The 17,910-nt window shown below is 40.9% G+C and overlaps 1 protein-coding gene across 9 annotated transcripts in view; it reads right to left on the bottom strand.

Moving 5' to 3' along the window:
- chl1b (cell adhesion molecule L1-like b) overlaps positions 1-17,910 on the bottom strand; it is a 389,182-nt gene that overhangs the window by 203,001 nt on the left and 168,271 nt on the right. For all 9 annotated transcript variants that reach the window (XM_061923977.1, XM_061923976.1, XM_061923971.1 and 6 more), the window contains 8 exons: positions 17,761-17,901; positions 17,041-17,152; positions 9,261-9,427; positions 9,011-9,176; positions 8,773-8,897; positions 4,272-4,373; positions 3,813-4,010; positions 3,528-3,598 (listed from right to left, as the gene is read on the bottom strand). In XM_061923977.1, the coding sequence (XP_061779961.1) occupies positions 3,528-3,598; positions 3,813-4,010; positions 4,272-4,373; positions 8,773-8,897; positions 9,011-9,176; positions 9,261-9,427; positions 17,041-17,152; positions 17,761-17,901 (1,082 nt within the window). The remainder of the gene's footprint in view (positions 1-3,527; positions 3,599-3,812; positions 4,011-4,271; positions 4,374-8,772; positions 8,898-9,010; positions 9,177-9,260; positions 9,428-17,040; positions 17,153-17,760; positions 17,902-17,910) is intronic.

The raw sequence follows: 17,910 nt of genomic DNA, 5'->3' as shown, positions 1-17,910 counted from the left end.
ACTTACAACGATTGTATCAGTTTCACAAATCCCTCAGTAAATTCATCACCGTGAAGTTAGTTTCCGCAGCTAGTGGGTCCATGACGATGACCTCTGTTTTGTTTGATCCACCGTTTTACTGCCGTGTGATAGGTAGCATTTGGAAACAAAGTATGTAAATAGAAATTTACAATCTCTTTCTGTGTAAAATAACTAATTTCACAACGTATATGTCTGCAGCTTATAGTTCGACGCGGCTAATATAAGGAAACATGTTTGTTTCTTGTTAAATTTAGTAGGTGTGGCTTATACACCGCTCTATATTTCGGAAAATACGGTATATAGATTCACCCGGTCACAACATTTGGTGTACCTGCACACTCGCCAATCAATTCAGAATGTACATTTTAAAAAAAGCTCCTCCTCCAGCCAGAGCTCCTCCCTGTTCTGGCTTGACTTGATGTCTAAATGAGTAATTCTACGTCACGGTGACTTCATGTCGTAACCAGATTGCAAAACCGCATAAAAGCTCAGGCCAAAATGCATGAACATTATGATTTGACACTTTGGTATTGTTTAACATAAGTATCCAACATTGTAACATTAACGAGTCAGAAAAGACGTAATGTGTCAGAGGTCCCCTTTAACCCTTGTGTAATGTTCATATTGTTGTTACTCAGCCAGCGTTTGTGGGTCTAATGGACCCGTTGCATTTTGTGGCTTTTAATGCCTCACAATCAAACACTTTTATGTTAAAATACTGAACAGATGTTTACCTTATCCCAATAAACATCTGTTCAGTATTTTAACATAAAAGTGTTTGATTCACAGCTACTGTTGGCTTACCATCTGTAGATAGATTAAATGTCATTTAACCCTTGTGTGGTGTTCGGGTCTGTGGGACCCGTTTTCATTTTTTTATTAAAAGAAAAATTATACAATTAATTAATTTTTCAAACTGAGACTCACTGAATTTGGCTCATTTTCTGTGAAGAACAAATATCAGAACACATATTTAATGACCACACACCATTCACATTTCTATTACATATAAGATGTCCGGGTCCACTGGACCCGGGGCTAATAGAAGTGTGGAAATTGATGTTCTGTGTACCACACACTCGCCTACCCACACACACACACACACACACACACACACACACAGCAGGCCTAGACAGGAGGAGGACAGAGTGTAGGTACACAGAACATCAGAGAGTCAAATGTGCGAGAAAATGAGAGCAGACAGTGTTGACAAACAATGTTGCAACCTTGTGTGGGAACCGCAGGTGCAGAAACACAAAAGAAGAATCCCTGTGGGATGCAGAAACTGGCAGAGAAATTTTCCGTGCAACGTTCATATTGTTGTTACTCAGCCAGCGTTTGTGGGTCTGATGGACCCGTTGCATTTTGTGGCTTTTAATGCCTCGCAATCAAACACTTTTATGTTAAATTACTGAACAGATGTTTATTGGGTTAAGGTAAACATCTGTTAAGTATTTTAACATAAAAGCGTTTGATTGCGAGGCATTAAAAGCCTAGACAGGAGGAGGACAGAGTGTAGGTACACAGTGCATCAGAGGGTCAAATGTGCGAGACAATGAGAGCAGACAGTGTTGACAAACAATGTTGCAACCTTGTGTGGGAACCGCAGGTGCAGAAACACAAAAGAAGAATCCCTGTGGGATGCAGAAACTGGCAGAGAAATTTTCCGTGCAACGTTCATATTGTTGTTACTCAGCCAGCGTTTGTGGGTCTGATGGACCCGTTGCATTTTGTGGCTTTTAATGCCTCGCAATCAAACACTTTTATGTTAAAATACTTAACAGATGTTTACCTTAACCCAATAAACATCTGTTCAGTATTTTAACATTAAAAGTCACAAAATGCAACGGGTCCATCAGACCCACAAACACTGGCTGAGTAACAACAATATGAACGTTGCACGGAAAATTTCTCCGTCAGTTTCTGCATCCCACAGGGATTCTTCTTTTGTGTTTCTGCACCTGCGGTTCCCACACAAGGTTGCAACATTGTTTGTCAACACTGTCTGCTCTCATTTTCTCGCACATTTGACCCTCTGATGCACTGTGTACCTACACTCTGTCCTCCTCCTGTCTAGGCCTGCTGTGTGTGTGTGTGTGTGTGTGTGTGTGTGTGTGTGTGTGTGTGTGTGTGTGTGTGTGTGTGTGTGTGTGTGTGTGTGTGTGTGTGGTACACAGAACATCAATTTCCACACTTCTATTAGCCCCGGGTCCAGTGGACCCGGACATCTTATATGCAATAGCAATGTGTAGGGGGAGTGTATGGTGTGTGGTCATTAAATATGTATTCTGATATATGTTATTCACAGAAAATGAGCCAAAGTCAGTGAGTCTCAGTTTGAAAAATGAATTAATTGTATCATTTTTCTTTTAATGAAAAAATGAAAACGGGTCCCACCATACTTGCCAACCTTGAAACCTCCGATTTCGGGAGGTGGGGGGCGGGGCGTGGTTAAGAGGGGAGGAGTATTATGACAGCTAGAATTCACCATTGAAGTATTTCATACATATATATATATATATATATATATATATATATATATATATATATATATATATATATATATATATATATATATATCCTGAAAATATGCAAACAAAACTGTGTTTAGATAACTGATACTTCAAACTTGCATAAATAAATATTAAGGAATATAACATAACTTGGCTTCTAAGAGCTTCAAAATGTAATGAATAAAATGCTAAAGTTGTTGATAAACAAGCAATTATTTTAATAATTAAATATGGTCATTTTAAATGAATTATTATGATAATTTAAAATTAATTATTTCAAATATTTTTATTTTAATGTATAATTATATGGCTGGATGTAATAAGGAGTCAGAAAAAATACAAATAAAAATTCAATTAATTTTGATGTTTTTAGCAAAATATAGTAAAAATGTATTTCGTTTTTGTTTTTTTTAATTAGTAAATATATTTATTTTTAGGTAAGATAAACATAATAATACAATTTATCTCTAGTCTGGATGATTTAGTTCTTGTCACCCTGTCGTGAAAAAAGGCTGTCCTCACTCAGGTCCGCATGGAGCTGGAGGGTGCGTGGCCTCCAGCTCCGGCTGAAAATCGGGAGATTTTCGGGAGAATATTAGTCCCGGGAGGTTTTCAGCAGAGGCGCTGAATTTCGGGAGTCTCCCGGAAAATTCGGGAGGGTTGGCAAGTATGGGGTCCAGTGGACCCGGACATCTTATATGTAATAGAAATGTGTAAGGGGAGTGTATGGTGTGTGGTCATTAAATATGTATTCTGATATATGTTCTTCATAGAAAATGAGCCAAAGTCAGTGAGTCTCAGTTTGAAAAATTAATTAATTGTATAATTTTTCTTTTAATAAAAAAATGAAAACGGGTCCCACAGACCCGAACACCACACAAGGGTTAAATGACATTTAATCTACAGATGGTAAGCCAACAGTAGCTGTGGATGCCCCTGTATAAAGTTGGCTCATGCTTTTGCTGCGAAGAAAAAATTTCACACTTTTCCTACCTGCCAGTTGATATCCATTTCATGCGGCAAATGACCTTCGATTTTGATATTTTCCGGGTTCTTGTCAGGGGCTGTGAAAAAAAAAAGTGAGTATGGATTTTGTCTGAATTGTTAGTGTGAAATGAATCTCCAGTAGAATAGGCGCACTAAAAGGGAAGACTCCCAACAAGAGTCGAATCAATTATGTCACACCTCTGAGTGTTTTAAAGTTCCCAAGAACCACGGCGGCTCTCCCAAAATCCAAAAGTATAATAAAGAATACGCGCAGGATGTGTTGCACTGTACCTGCTGGAGGGGTTTTGTATCTCTCAGTGGGCTCACTGGGAGGTCCACGCCCGACGCTGTTTAAACCAGCCACACGGAAGCGATAGTTCACGTGGCCGTGAAGTTTGAGGATGGCCGAAACGTGATTTCCAGGTACTCTGAGCAGCTCCTTCCAATTTCCTGGCTCCCACTGGCTCTCCTCATACTGAATAATAAACTCTGTTGAAAGGCAGAGAGACAATCAGCCCCTCGCCGCCATCCTTCTTGCCAAAGGATTGCTTGTCTAACCACCAGCTGTGCAGAACCCTCCACACAGTCTGCTTTGGGCTTGTATATATTCCACACAGACACTGATCATACATGATGCTTGGACTGAAAAATAATGGATGTATATATTTCCCAACGCCATGATAAACACTGCACTCACACAGAATTATAACTAAAACTGTACATGCCGTACCAACCGAGTCATCCTTTTACCTGTTATTGAGCTGTTGTGGTCGTTCCCTGGCGTCCATTTCAGTTTCACACTCCTGGTCTTGTGTTCAGACAGTACCAAATGCTCGGGTGCATCAGGGACGTCTGAAAACCATGACAGCAAAATGGGGTTTGGAAAAAAAAAAAAAAAAAAAATCACGCATCCGTCTCAGAAGAAAAATAGGCCAAGGGAGCACATTTTCAATCAAGTCATCACCACAGCCAGAGGATGTGGAACGGCTTGCATCGCTGAGTAGGCTTCGATGTGGTGATGTCAACACTTTTGTTCAGGATTATTGTACAACACTGCAATGCGCTACTAAAGTTAGGGCATGCTCTGCTTGGGACTGCTGACGTATTGATTTGCTCTCAAATGTGTCATACCTTAATATTTCATCAGGGGTTTCTGGAATTCATCACACTTATTGTTATATCCAGGGACGTAGCACCAAATTCTGGGGCCCCACATCATTGCGAAAACCATACACACTTGATGTTTACATCATACTTGCCAACCTTGAGACCTCCGATTTCGGGAGGTGGGGCGGGGGCGTGGTTGGGGGCGTGGTTAAGAGGGGAGGAGTATATTTACAGCTAGGATTCACCAAGTCATATATATAAGAAATACTAAGTCAAGTATTTCATATATATATATAAGAAATATTAAGTCAAGTATTTCATATATATATATATACAGTGGGGCAAAAAAGTATTTAGTCAGCCACCAATTGTGCAAGTTCTCCCACTTAAAATGATCATTTTGACCCCACGGGATGAGATCTTGCGTGGAGCCCCAGATCGAGGGAGATTATCAGTGGTCTTGTATGTCTTCCATTTTCTGATAATTGCTCCCACAGTTGATTTTTTCACACCAAGCTGCTTGCCTATTGTAGATTCACTCTTCACAGTCTGGTGCAGGTCTACAATTATTTTCCTGGTGTCCTTCGACAGCTCTTTGGTCTTGCCCATAGTGGAGTTTGGAGTCTGACTGTTTGAGGCTGTGGACAGGTGTCTTTTATACGGATAACAAGTTCAAACAGGTGCCATTAACACAGGTAACGAGTGGAGGACAGAAGAGCTTCTTAAAGAAGAAGTTACAGGTCTGTGAGAGCCAGAGATCTTCCTTGTTTGAAGTGACCAAATACTTATTGTCCACCATAATTTACAAATAAATTCTTTAAAAATCCTACAATGTGAATTCCTGGATTTTTTTTTCACATTCTGTCTCTCACAGTTGAAGTGTACCTATGATGAAAATTACAGACCTATGTGATCATTTTAAGTGGGAGAACTTGTACAATTGGTGGCTGACTAAATACTTTTTTGTCCCACTGTATATATATATATATATATATATATATATATATAAATAAAATAAATACTTGAATTTCAGTGTTCATTTATTTACACATATACACACACATAACACTCATCTACTCATTGTTGAGTTAAGGGTTGAATTGTCCATCCTTGTTCTATTCTCTGTCACTATTTTTCCAACCATGCTGAACGCCCTCACTGATGATGCATTGCTTCGTGGCACGCAAAAAGTGCTTTCATCAAATGCACTAGATGGCAGTATTGTCCTGTTTAAGAGTGTCACAACATTGCTGTTTACGGCAGACGAACTGCTTTATGGTAGACGAAATGCTGTTGTTGTGTGTTGTTGCCGCGCTGGGAGGACGTTAATGAAACTGCCTAACAATGAACCCACATAAGAAACCAAGAACTCGCCCTCGATCATTCTACAGTTATAACGTGATTGGGCGGGTACGCTGTTTATATTGTGTGCCTGAATTTCGGGAGATTTTCGGGAGAAAATTTGTCCCGGGATGTTTTCGGGAGAGGCGCTGAATTTCGGGAGTCTCCCGGAAAATCCGGGAGGGTTGGCAGGTATGGTTTACATGCACTAAATAACAATTTATTCAATAGATTTAGTTAAAACCAGCTTTTTAAAACACATGAAACAATGTAATTGGTAGAGATTAGATTTGATTCCGATTCTTAGGTGACGATTCGATTCAACACGATTCTCCATTCAAACCAATTCTCACAATATGTTATTTGACATACAAATGATACTACAACCTTTTCAAAACAGGTTACAGGTTACAAAACCTCCTCTTGGCCTCTGATGTATGACTAGGGATGTCTCGATCCGATATTTGGATTGGATCGGCTGCCGATATTTGCAAAAAAATGCGTATCGGCAAGGCATGGGAAAATGCCGATCCAGATCCAGTTAAAAAAAACAAACTCCGGTCCGTGTTTTCCATTGCACCGATTTAAATAATACATTCCACTTTCCTGCCGCTCCCTAATTTCCGTTCCGCATTTTCCAGCACACCTTCAACACATCCACAGGTCTGGGGATTCTCACGCAGTTGCTTTTAGCTGCTGGCATTACACGACAGGCTCTTCTCACTCTTTCCTGTGTCTCCCTCTCACAGACAGCAAGCGCACCTTCTTACACACGTCACATACTGTCACGTCATACGTCACATACTGTCACGTCATACGTCACATACGTATACGCCCTCTCCCAGCAGAGAGGTAGCAGCATGGCTAACGTTAGCTGTGATGCTACCGCAGCCGTGTGACCAACGTTCCCTCTAAGGTGCGCGCCTGTGAATTGCACTGCTCAAGCATCCTCTGCGCACGGCAAATTTATGCCACGCACAAAATCAAATAAAAAAATAAGCGCATAACAATTTTCGACACACGGACACGACAGAGAAAACAGTTTTCGTCATCATTGTTCAAATATTGTAAGGTCTGTCGAGACGCTTATCTCCATTCGGTGCCACACGTCCACACCATCAAAATGCCGAGGCAAAAATTTCCACATCAACACCGTATGAAAAAAATTGTGATTTTTTTAGTTGTGATTTCCTTCTCTGCATGAAAGTTTAAAAGTAGGATATATTAATGCAGTATGAAGATTAATGTTTTAATGTAGACATGCAAGCCTTGAAAGAAAATTTTGAAAGTCAAGACTACATTTCCTGCAAATGGGTGCATTTCTACCCTATATTTTAACTTTAGATTTATTCTCTGGGCCTGTTTTGCTGCCAATGGAACTGGTGCTTTACAGAGAGTAAATGGGACAATGAAAAAGGAAGATAACCTCCAAATTCTTCAGGACAACCTGAAATCATCAGCCCGGAGGTTGGGTCTTGGGCGCAGTTGGGTGTTCCAACAAGACAATGAAGTAAAGGAATGGCTAGGATTAAGGTTTTAGAATGGTTTTCCCAAAGTCCTGACTGTGTGGACAATGCTGAAGAAACAAGTCCATGTCAGAAAACCAACACATTTTGCTGAACTGCACCAATTTTGTCAAAAGGAGTGGTCAAAAATTCAACCAGAAGCTTTTTGATGGCTACCAAAAGCGCCTCATTGCAGTGAAACTTGCCAAGGGACATGTATACTTTTGACCCAGCAGATTTGCTCACATTTTCAGTAGACCCATAATAAATTCATAAAACAACCAAACTTCATGAATGTTTTTTGTGACCAACAAGTATGTGCTCCAATCACTCTATCACAATAAAATAAGAGTTTTAAAAGTTATTGGAAACTAAAGACAGCCATGACATTATGTTCTTTACAAGTGTATGTAAACTGTATATGTATATATATATATATATATATATATATATATATATATATATATATATATATATATGTATGTGTGGGAAAAAAAATCACAAGACTACTTCATCTCTACAGGCCTGTTTCATGAGGCCTGTAGAGATGAAGTAGTCTTGTGATTTTTTTTCCCACACATACATATATTGCGCTCTACTACGGTATCGAGCACTATTTTTTGGATAACCTTATTAAGACACACATATATATATATATATATATGTATGTGTGGGAAAAAAAATCACAAGACTACTTCATCTCTACAGGCCTGTTTCATGAGGCCTGTAGAGATGAAGTAGTCTTGTGATTTTTTTTCCCACACATACATATATTGCGCTCTACTACGGTATCGAGCACTATTTTTTGGATAACCTTATTAAGACACATATATATATATATATATATATATATATATATATATATATATATATATATATATATATATATATATATTTTATTTTTTTTTTAAACGGTTTTTGATATTTTTTTAATCGATTAAGAATTTTTATAAATAATCGTGATTCCTTCAAATTTTTTTTTTTTTTTTTTTACACCCCTACTGTTTACCTTTCATTCTCGTTCCCAAATGTTGGTGCTGTGTTTGAATCTTTAAAAGGTGAGCTTTGATGACGTTATGACCCATTTTGCATTTTTGATAGGGGTGTTTCGGTGGTATTTGACATTCTTAATTTGATTTAGGCAACCTTATTATTGAACTTTCCTGGCCATATTTGTTTTACATTACCATTTATGATAAAAAAAATCTTCAAAATAAAACTACAAAAGCCGACAATTCCCCCTGTGCTCGGAGCATGTCCATTTACCCTTCCACTTTGATGCCCCTGATTATGCTCACCTAACACCATGAGCAACACAGAGGCTGTGTCCTGGTCCACTGGAGTCCTGGCCACACAAGTGTATACACCCTGGTCCCAGTGGCTTACATTGATGATTTGAAGGGTACCGTCCTCCACAAAGTATCTGTTGACAGGAAGATAGAGACACAGTATTGATTGACAAACCTAAGCAGTAAAATGACTTTCCAGCTGGGAATAGGTCTGTACTGCAGTTAAAAAAACATTACAGTACCCTACCTTGAATTCTCAGTATAGTTGGAGCCAATGTCCATATCATCTTTTTCCCAAAGGAGCTCAAAGTCGTTGTTGAAGGACTCGTCGTATTCTGCCAGGCATGAGAGCTTGGCCGTGGTGCCTATTAAGATCCGCTGGTCTTCCGGGGCAGTTGTTATTCTAGTGGGATCTTAAATATGCAGCACACTCGTTAGTTTCTTTCCAAGAACTCGGAGCCACTGCAAACACTTAGCAGGTACAAAACTCTCTCTACCTTTAACATAAAGCGTGGCTTCAATGGCGGATGACCCCTCTGTGTTTTTGGCGTAACATGTATACTGTCCTGTGTCCTCTTCCTCTGTGCTGTAAATCTCCAGTGTCCCGTTGTCATGGACGGTAAACCTTGGTCCAACCACGGATTCGGAGGAATCATCTTTACTCCTGGGAAACATAACATGGAGTTATTATCAAACCTGCAATTACATTGAGGTAGTACAGTTGGTAATGTTGTATTTTTACCTCATCCTTTACTTTAAGCGTGGGTGAAGAATGCACTACATGCATCAATCAATCAATATTTACTTATACAGCCCTAAATCACGAGTGTCTCAAAGGGCTGCACAAGCCACAACAACATCCTCAGCTCAGTTCCCACATCAGGGCAAAAAAAAACTCTAACCCAATGGAATGACAATGAGAAACCTTGGAAGGGATCGCAGATGTGGGTCGAGTGGATCTAGCATAATATTGTGAGAGTCCAGTCCATAGTGGATCTAACATAATAGTGAGAGTCCAGTCCATAGTGGACCTAGCAGGAGATCATTTTGAGTGGAGACAGATCAGCAGCGCAAAGACGTCCCCAGCTGATGCACAGATGAGTGGTCCACCTTGGGTCCCGACTTTGGACAGTGTTGCGTCCGACCAGTCTCCCTCTCAGGTAATTAAAGTCACTGGTCAATCCCGAATTCTTTACATGACATGTATGCTGAGTAAGAAGGACCATCAAGACAGAATAGGAATATTATCAAGTTTTACTATAGCTTTAAGACACCAGTCCAATTGTCCTTTCATATCGACATCTCGAAGTGGTCTAACATTCAAACGGGAAGAGACAACTTATTGAATACAAAAATAGAAAGGAATACAGCCTCATTGTTCTAATACAGATAAGATAAATAGGGAGTACTCCAACTCACACATTCCAATGCCTAAGACAAAACACAGACATCTGCAGACGAAGAGAGACAAGCATACAGAGTATAAATGGAAAAATACTAGCTGATTTAAACATGACTATGAACAAAGAAATAAGTCTTAAACATATATGCATTCGAATCATCTGTGGTCACCAAATTGTTAAGTCCCAAAGCGAAAGATATGCTACCTGGTGGTGGTTTGAGCACACTGCAGGCTAGTTCTGGACGGTCCCACTCCTTAATGCTTGAGTCTCACATGAATGAGGCAAACATAATACCTTACCTACTGTACAGTACGCCCCAAATGTAAATGTAAAGACATTACACAGTATAAGCAGCTTTGTTAGGCGCATGTGTGTCTTTTTGCCTCCACCTCCACTAAGCCGTAAACCCAAGGGGAAACACCGCACACAGCATGTAAGAGGAAATAAAAACATGAGGATAGAACCCTCTTTTATCGATCTTTAATCTGCATATTCATTAGTTTTTGTATTTAAGCTGTGTGCCTCGTCTTTATCAGCTCGCAACCTAACAACGGGTTATGGTTAAGAAACACTGCTATAGACCAGTGACGTGCGGTGAGGTTGATGGCTGGTGAGGCACTGACTTCATCACAGTCAGATTTACAAACATATGAACCCTAAAGAGTATCTTATTCACCATTTGATTGGCAGCAGTTAACGGGTTATGTTTAAAAGCTCATACCAGCATTCTTCCCTGCTTGGCACTCAGCATCAAGGGTTGGAATTGGGGGTTAAATCACCAAAAATGATTCCCGGGCGCGGCGCCGCTGCTGCCCACTGCTCCCCTCACCTCCCAGGGGGGTGAACAAGGGGATGGGTCAAATGCAGATGACAAATTTCATTACACCTAGTGTGTGTGTGACAATCATTGCTACTTTAACTTAACTTTAACTTTACACATACAAACTGTAGCACACAAAAAAGCACATTTAATAAAAAAAAACGTTATTATGGTCTTACCTTTACTTAGAAATTAAGTCCATGCGCCGCAACTAAAGCCCTCACTTAAACTTTCCACGTGCAAGATTGAATCTATTTTAAAAAGTGTAACCGAGAGTTTATAAATGTCGCCTATACTGTATGAAACTACAAAATAACAAACACGGAGGCTCCAGTTTACACGAGGACCACTTTATTTACCTTCTTTCAAAAACCTCCGCAACGTGACATCACTTCCGCTCTTAGCGCCTTCAAAATAAGAGCTCAAGGCATATACTGTATAACAGCGCATAACAGGAACTTGACATCACAAAGAGGAAAGCCCATAAAAATAGGTTACAAAAGTTATTTAATAAGAAGCCAAAAAGTGCAAAAACAATAATGTTCGTGTTGGAGGAGTTGTGAATTAGATACACCTGCAGTCTGCAGGTGTACCTAATGTTGTGGCCCTGCAGTCATTCACAACTCCTCCAACACGAACATTATTGTTTTTGCACTTTTTGGCTTCTTATGAAATATTTTTTTTTAATAGATTCAATCTTGCACGTGGAAAGTTTAAGTGTGGGCTTTAGTTGATATAACAATTCTACGGCGGGGGTGCAGGAGGCGGGGATACTGGAGCCTCAGCCAGTGCGTCTTTTGCAGCCGTTTTATGATCGCTCAGCACAAGAAGTACGTTACACACATACAGTTGTTGACAAAATACACTGTACATTATATACCTCAGCTAACTAAACTATGGAAATGTATAATATAGTTCATATAGCAATACAGTCTCACTGCACAGCAGGCCAGCAGTTAGCCGAGTCCGTCCATGTTGAGGCACTGAGTGACGTGCCTCAACTGGCTGCTGTTCACCGCACCGTCTCTTCTCAGTATTTGAACGGCAAATGTGAAAATTCAGCGATTTTGAATACAAATAATCTAAAACTGGTGAAGTTAAATGGAAAATAACTTTATAGTATAATCACTGGATACATATAACAATTTAATTTTTTTTTTTTCTTTTTACATTTTTTTTCTTGCCATGATGGCAGGTGAGGCCCCGCCTCACCTGCCTCTAGTGACTGCACGTCACTGCTATAGACAGTGCCCAAGTGTTGTTTAGCGTCTGCTGTATGGACTTGGTTCTGCAGCCTGTCACTAAGGGATCAACTGCCTCTTTGAGCATGCCTGATGGCAACGCTGTTTGGACAAAAGTCCCGAAATACGTTGGCAGAGAAATTTCAGGGATTTTGAGTCATCTGCGGTGCAGATGGGTTCATTGTGTATTTATTTTCTTGGTCAGATTGATAATGATTATAGATACGGTAAAATGAACCAGAAACCAGACTTCCTGAATCACACTGTTTTAAAATAATGCTTTGGAGTTTGTATCCTCCATGACCATTTATGTGGGATGCGCCATACGTCGCAGTGCGTATTGACGCCTTGAAACGGATCGGTTGCTGTCATAGGACTGACACGTTGACCAGCTCAGTGGCCTTGTGGTTAGAGTGTCCGCCCTGAGACTGGGACGTTGTGAGTTCTAACCCACAAAGACTACAAATTGCCTCCCAATTTGGCACTCAGCATCATGGGATCTATTCTAGGCCCCATCCTGTTCGCTCTATACCTCCTCCCTCTTGGAGAGATTTTTAAGAGGCATGGAGTGTCTTATCGCTTTTATGCAGACGACTGCCAAGTTTATATGCCGATTTCAAAAGGCCACGGCCCCCCTGACACTCCTTCTCAACTGTCTATGCCAGGGGTCTGCAACCCGCGGCTCCGGAGCCGCATGCGGCTCTGTGACCACTCTGATGCGGCTCAGCTGCATACTTGCCGACCCTCCCGATTTTCCCGGCCGGATTTCAGTGCCTCTCCCGGAAATCTCCCGGGGCAAATGTTCTCCGATTTTCACCCGGACAACAATATTGAGGGCGTGCCATGATGGTACTGCCTTTATTAGCGTCCTCTACGTCGCGTCGTCGCGTCCGCTTTTTCATCATACTGTCTGCGTGCCAGCCCAGTCACATGTTACACGCGTAAGTGACTGCAAGCATACTTGGGCAACAGCCATACATTTCACACTGAGGGCGGTCGTATAAACAACTTTAACACTGCTACAAATTTGCGCCACACTGTGAATCCACACCAAACAAGAATGACAAACACATTTCGGGAGAACATCCGCACCGTAGCACAACATAAACACAACAGAACAAATACCCAGAATCCCATGCAGCACTAACTCTTCCGGGCTACATTATACACCCCTGCTACCACCAAACCCCCCCCGCCCCCTCCGTGAGGTGGCCGGGGTTGATGTGTGGGGGGGCAGGGTTGGGGGGGCGGGGATTGGTGGTAGCGGGGGTGTATAATGTAGCCCGGAAGAGTTAGTGCTGCATGGGATTCTGGGTATTTGTTCTGTTGTGTTTATGTTGGGTTATGGTGCGGATGTTCTCCCGAAATGTGTTTGCCATTCTTGTTTGGTGTGGGTTCACAGTGTGGTGCATATTTGTAACAGTGTTAAAGTTGTTTATACGGCCACCCTTAGTGTTACCTGTATGGCTGTTGACCAAGTATGCGTTGCAGTCACTCATGCGTGTCTGCAGAAGCCTCATATAACATGTAACTGGGCTGGCACGCTGCATGTACAGGTTGTAGAGGTCGCTAAAGGCAGTGCCATCACGGCACGCCCTTACTATTGTTGTTTGGGTGAAAAACAGCAGACATTCGAGAGAATAGTTGCCCTGAAGTTCGGGAGTCTCCCAGAAAAATCGGGAGGGTTGGAAAGTATGACGCTTTCAAGCGCCATTCATAAAACTCGCGGGCCGCACTAACATTACATTTTCATATTAAGGTGCGGGCCACGTGTCTGAGACCCCTGGTTTATACATAGCACAAAACAACAAAAAAAACTTTCTATGCAGTGTTATTTCATTTTAAATTTCAAAAGTTTTGTGGCTCCCATTGTTTTCTTTCATTTGTGAAACGGGTCAAAATGGCTCTTTGAGTGGTAAAGGTTGCCGACCCCTGGTCTATGCGACGTCAAGGCTCGGTTAGCCCAGAATTTTTTAATAATGAATGAGGGAAAAACTGAAATTTTTGTTTTTGGTCCGGCCCTCACTGACTTGGGACCATTGCAAAATGATGTGAGCCCCAAAGTCACCAGCCTTGGCGTCACTATAGACAGCGATTTTTAAACTTGACAAACAAGTCAATGCGGTATTAAAATTGTGTTTTTATCATCTTCGTCTTTTAGCAAAGGTAAAACCGTTTTTTTCTTTTCACCTTTTTGAACAAGTCGCCTGGACTACTGCAATGCACTTTATGCTGGCATTAGCCAAAAAGCTCTCTCCCGGTTGCAGTTAGTCCAGAACGCGGCAGCACGACTTTTAACAAGGGCCAGGAAACGCGAGCATATAACCCCAATTCTTGAGAGTTTGCACTGGCTCCATGTTCATTTTAGAATTGATTTTAAAACCTTGCGGTTTACTTTTAAAGCTTTACATGGACTGGCACCTCATTATATCTCGGACCTCATCCAAATTTACACTCCTGCGTACACTCTGAGGTCCGAGAGCCAGCTCCAGCTCGTGGTGCCCAAGACCAGACTTAAAACCAGGGGAGACAGGGCCTAAGCTCTGGAACACTCTGCCCTTGAGTGTTTTAAGTCTTGTCTTAAGACCCACTTTTATTATTTGGCTTTTAACACTACGTGAGTTGTGTGGTCCTCTGTGTTTTTAAAATGTTGATTTCTATTTATTGTTTCAATTGGTTTTACCCATTACCCGTTTTTACTCATATTTATTTTCATATTTGTTTTATATTTATTTATTTTTTTGTTTTTTATTCAGTCATTAGTGGAGCTAAGGATAATATTTGAATATTGTTTTTAATATTGTTGTGCAGCACTTTGGAAACATTTATGTTGTTTAAATGTGCTACACAAATACATATGAGTTGGGAAATTGTGTTAGATGTAAATATAAACGGAATACAATGATTTGCAAATCATTTTCAACCCATATTCAGTTGAATATTCTACAAAGACAACATATTTGATGTTCAAACTGATAAACATTTTTTTTTTTTGCAAATAATCATTAACTTTAGAATTTGATGCCAGCAACACGTGACAAAGAAGTTGGGAAAGGTGGCAATAAATACTGATAAAGTTGAGGAATGCTCATCAAACACTTATTTGGAACATCCCACAGGTGTGCAGGCTAATTGGGAACAGGTGGGTGCCATGATTGGGTATTAAAACAGTTTCCCAAAAAATGCTCAGTCTTTCACAAGAAAGGATGGGGCGAGGTACACCACTTTGTCCACAACTGCGTGAGCAAATAGTCAAACAGTTTAAGAACAACGTTTCTCAAAGTGCAATTGCAAGAAATTTAGGGATTTCAACATCTACGGTCCATAATATCATCAAAAGGTTCAGAGAATCTGGAGAAATCACTCCACGTAAGCGGCATGGCCGGAAACCAACATTGAATGACCGTGACCTTCGATCCCTCAGACGGCACTGTATCAAAAACCGACATCAATTTTTAAAGGATATCACCACATGGGCTCAGGAACACTTCAGAAAACCACTGTCACTAAATACAGTTTGTCGCTACATCTGTAAGTGCAAGTCAAAGCTCTACTATGCAAAGCAAAAGCCATTTATCAACAACATCCAGAAACGCCGCCGGCTTCTCTGGGACCGAGATCATCTAAAATGGACTCATGCAAAGTGGAAAAGTGTTCTGTGGTCAGACGAGTCCACATTTCAAATTGTTTATGGAAATATTCGACATCGTGTCATCCGGAAAAGGGGAAGCGAACCATCCAGACTGATATCGACGCAAAGTTCAAAAGCCAGCATCTGTGATGGTATGGGGGTGCATTAGTGCCCAAGGCATGGGTAACTTACACATCTGTGAAGGCACCATTAATGCTGAAAGGTACATACAGGTTTTGGAACAACATATGCTGCCATTTAAGCGCCGTCATTTTCATGGACGCCCCTGCTTATTTCAGCAAGACAATACCAAGCCACATTCAGCACGTGTTACAACAGCGTGGCTTCGTAAAAAAAGAGTGCGGGTACTTTCCTGGACCGCCTGCAGTCCAGACCTGTCTCCCATCGAAAATGTGTGGCGCATTATGAAGCGTAAAATACGACTGCGGAGACCCCGGACTGTTGAACGACTGAATCTCTACATAAAACAAGAATGGGAAAAAATTCCACTTTCAAAGCTTCAACATTAAGTTTCCTCAGTTCCCAATCGTTTATTGAGTGTCGTTGAAAGAAAAGGTGATGTAACACAGTGGTGAACATGCCCTTTCCCAACTACTTTGGCACGTGTTGCAGCCATGAAATTCTAAGTTAATTATCATTTGCAAAAAAAAAAAAGTTTATGAGTTTGAACATCAAATATGTTGTCTTTGTAGTGCATTCAATTGAATATGGGTTGAAAAGGATTTGCAAATCATTGTATTCCGTTTATATTTACATCTAACACAATTTCCCAACTCATGTGGAAACGGGGTTTGTAAAAAGGATTGGATTGGATTAAATTGGGGGGGTAAATCACCAAAATTATTCCCAAACAAAGCCACCAGGTTATAGTTGTGCTTTGTACATATTTTTTTTTGTTTATAGTATTAATATTAACGTTATTAAAATAAATAAACATTTTGCTTTTTTTAAAAATTACAAAACCATTTTATTGGGAGCTCTGACACAATAAGGCATGGCTTTGGGGAGAAAAAAAAAACATAATACTTAAATTAGGCTGATTGTAAGTGAGAAGTTTTTTTATTTTTATTGTGGCGTTCTTGCAGCCACCTTTTGAGATATACTGCCCCCTGCTGGGTTTGGAGCGGGAAAACAGCCCCCCCCCCCCTCCAATGTACTTACCAAGTGATAGTAGATGGCGGCGAGCTGAAGACATTGCAGTGCATCATCACGCTCCTCCCCTCAACAGCGGAGTAATCCGCTCCTTCTGTGGTAAGAATCACCGGAGGGAGATCTGCAAATTAATAGATTTGAATGAGGAACAGTCGGAGCTCGACTCTGCAAACAAAAGGAGGCGTGGCCCTCGGCTGCAGCACAATGCAGCATCTGCTGTGCGGACCAGGAGTAAAACAAGCTCGAGACAATTGATTCAAATTGGGGAATTTACGATTGTCTTTCTCTTTGTTTCAATTCGGTGTGCTTACGGAAAGCGAATGAAAAGAGGATGGAGTGAAGCGTGTTTATATAATTGACGTGGTCTAATTATGCGCCATCAGGAGCTTTATCAACTTCCTTATCACTCGGAAGGAATCCGTGAAAGCAACATGTTTGTTTTATGACCATGAATGACTATGGAATGGAGTGGAAATTAGCATTTAATTGGCAAAAGGAACAGATCTTGTTCCTTTGGGAGGAGTGTGGCTCATGGACAGCTACGCTCCCCTGAGCTTCTTTCAGCTTTATGAGCGTCTGCCAGCATCAGCACCACTTCCCCCCCCACCCAGGTCCATCATTCTGCAATCTCTAAGTCTCACGTTTCATTATGTTATATCTTGCAGATCACTTTTCAATACCAAATTAACAAAAAAAAAAAACCACATGAGTGAAATGTGTTCGACTTACTCATAACCATGATGTTGGCGTTGGCCAGGAGGGATCCATGTCTATTGGATGCTTGGCACTGATAGACGGCGCTGTCAGACTCTTTGGCATTGCGCAAGATGACGGTGTCATCAAAAACCTTCCTGTTAGCTGCAGGGACTTCTGTAAATA

This window comes from Nerophis lumbriciformis, linkage group LG28, assembly GCF_033978685.3.
Source record: "Nerophis lumbriciformis linkage group LG28, RoL_Nlum_v2.1, whole genome shotgun sequence".
NCBI classification, from domain to species: Eukaryota; Metazoa; Chordata; class Actinopteri; order Syngnathiformes; family Syngnathidae; genus Nerophis; species Nerophis lumbriciformis.
The sequence above is the reverse complement of the archived record's forward strand: the minus strand, read 5'-3'. Positions and strand labels throughout refer to the sequence as shown.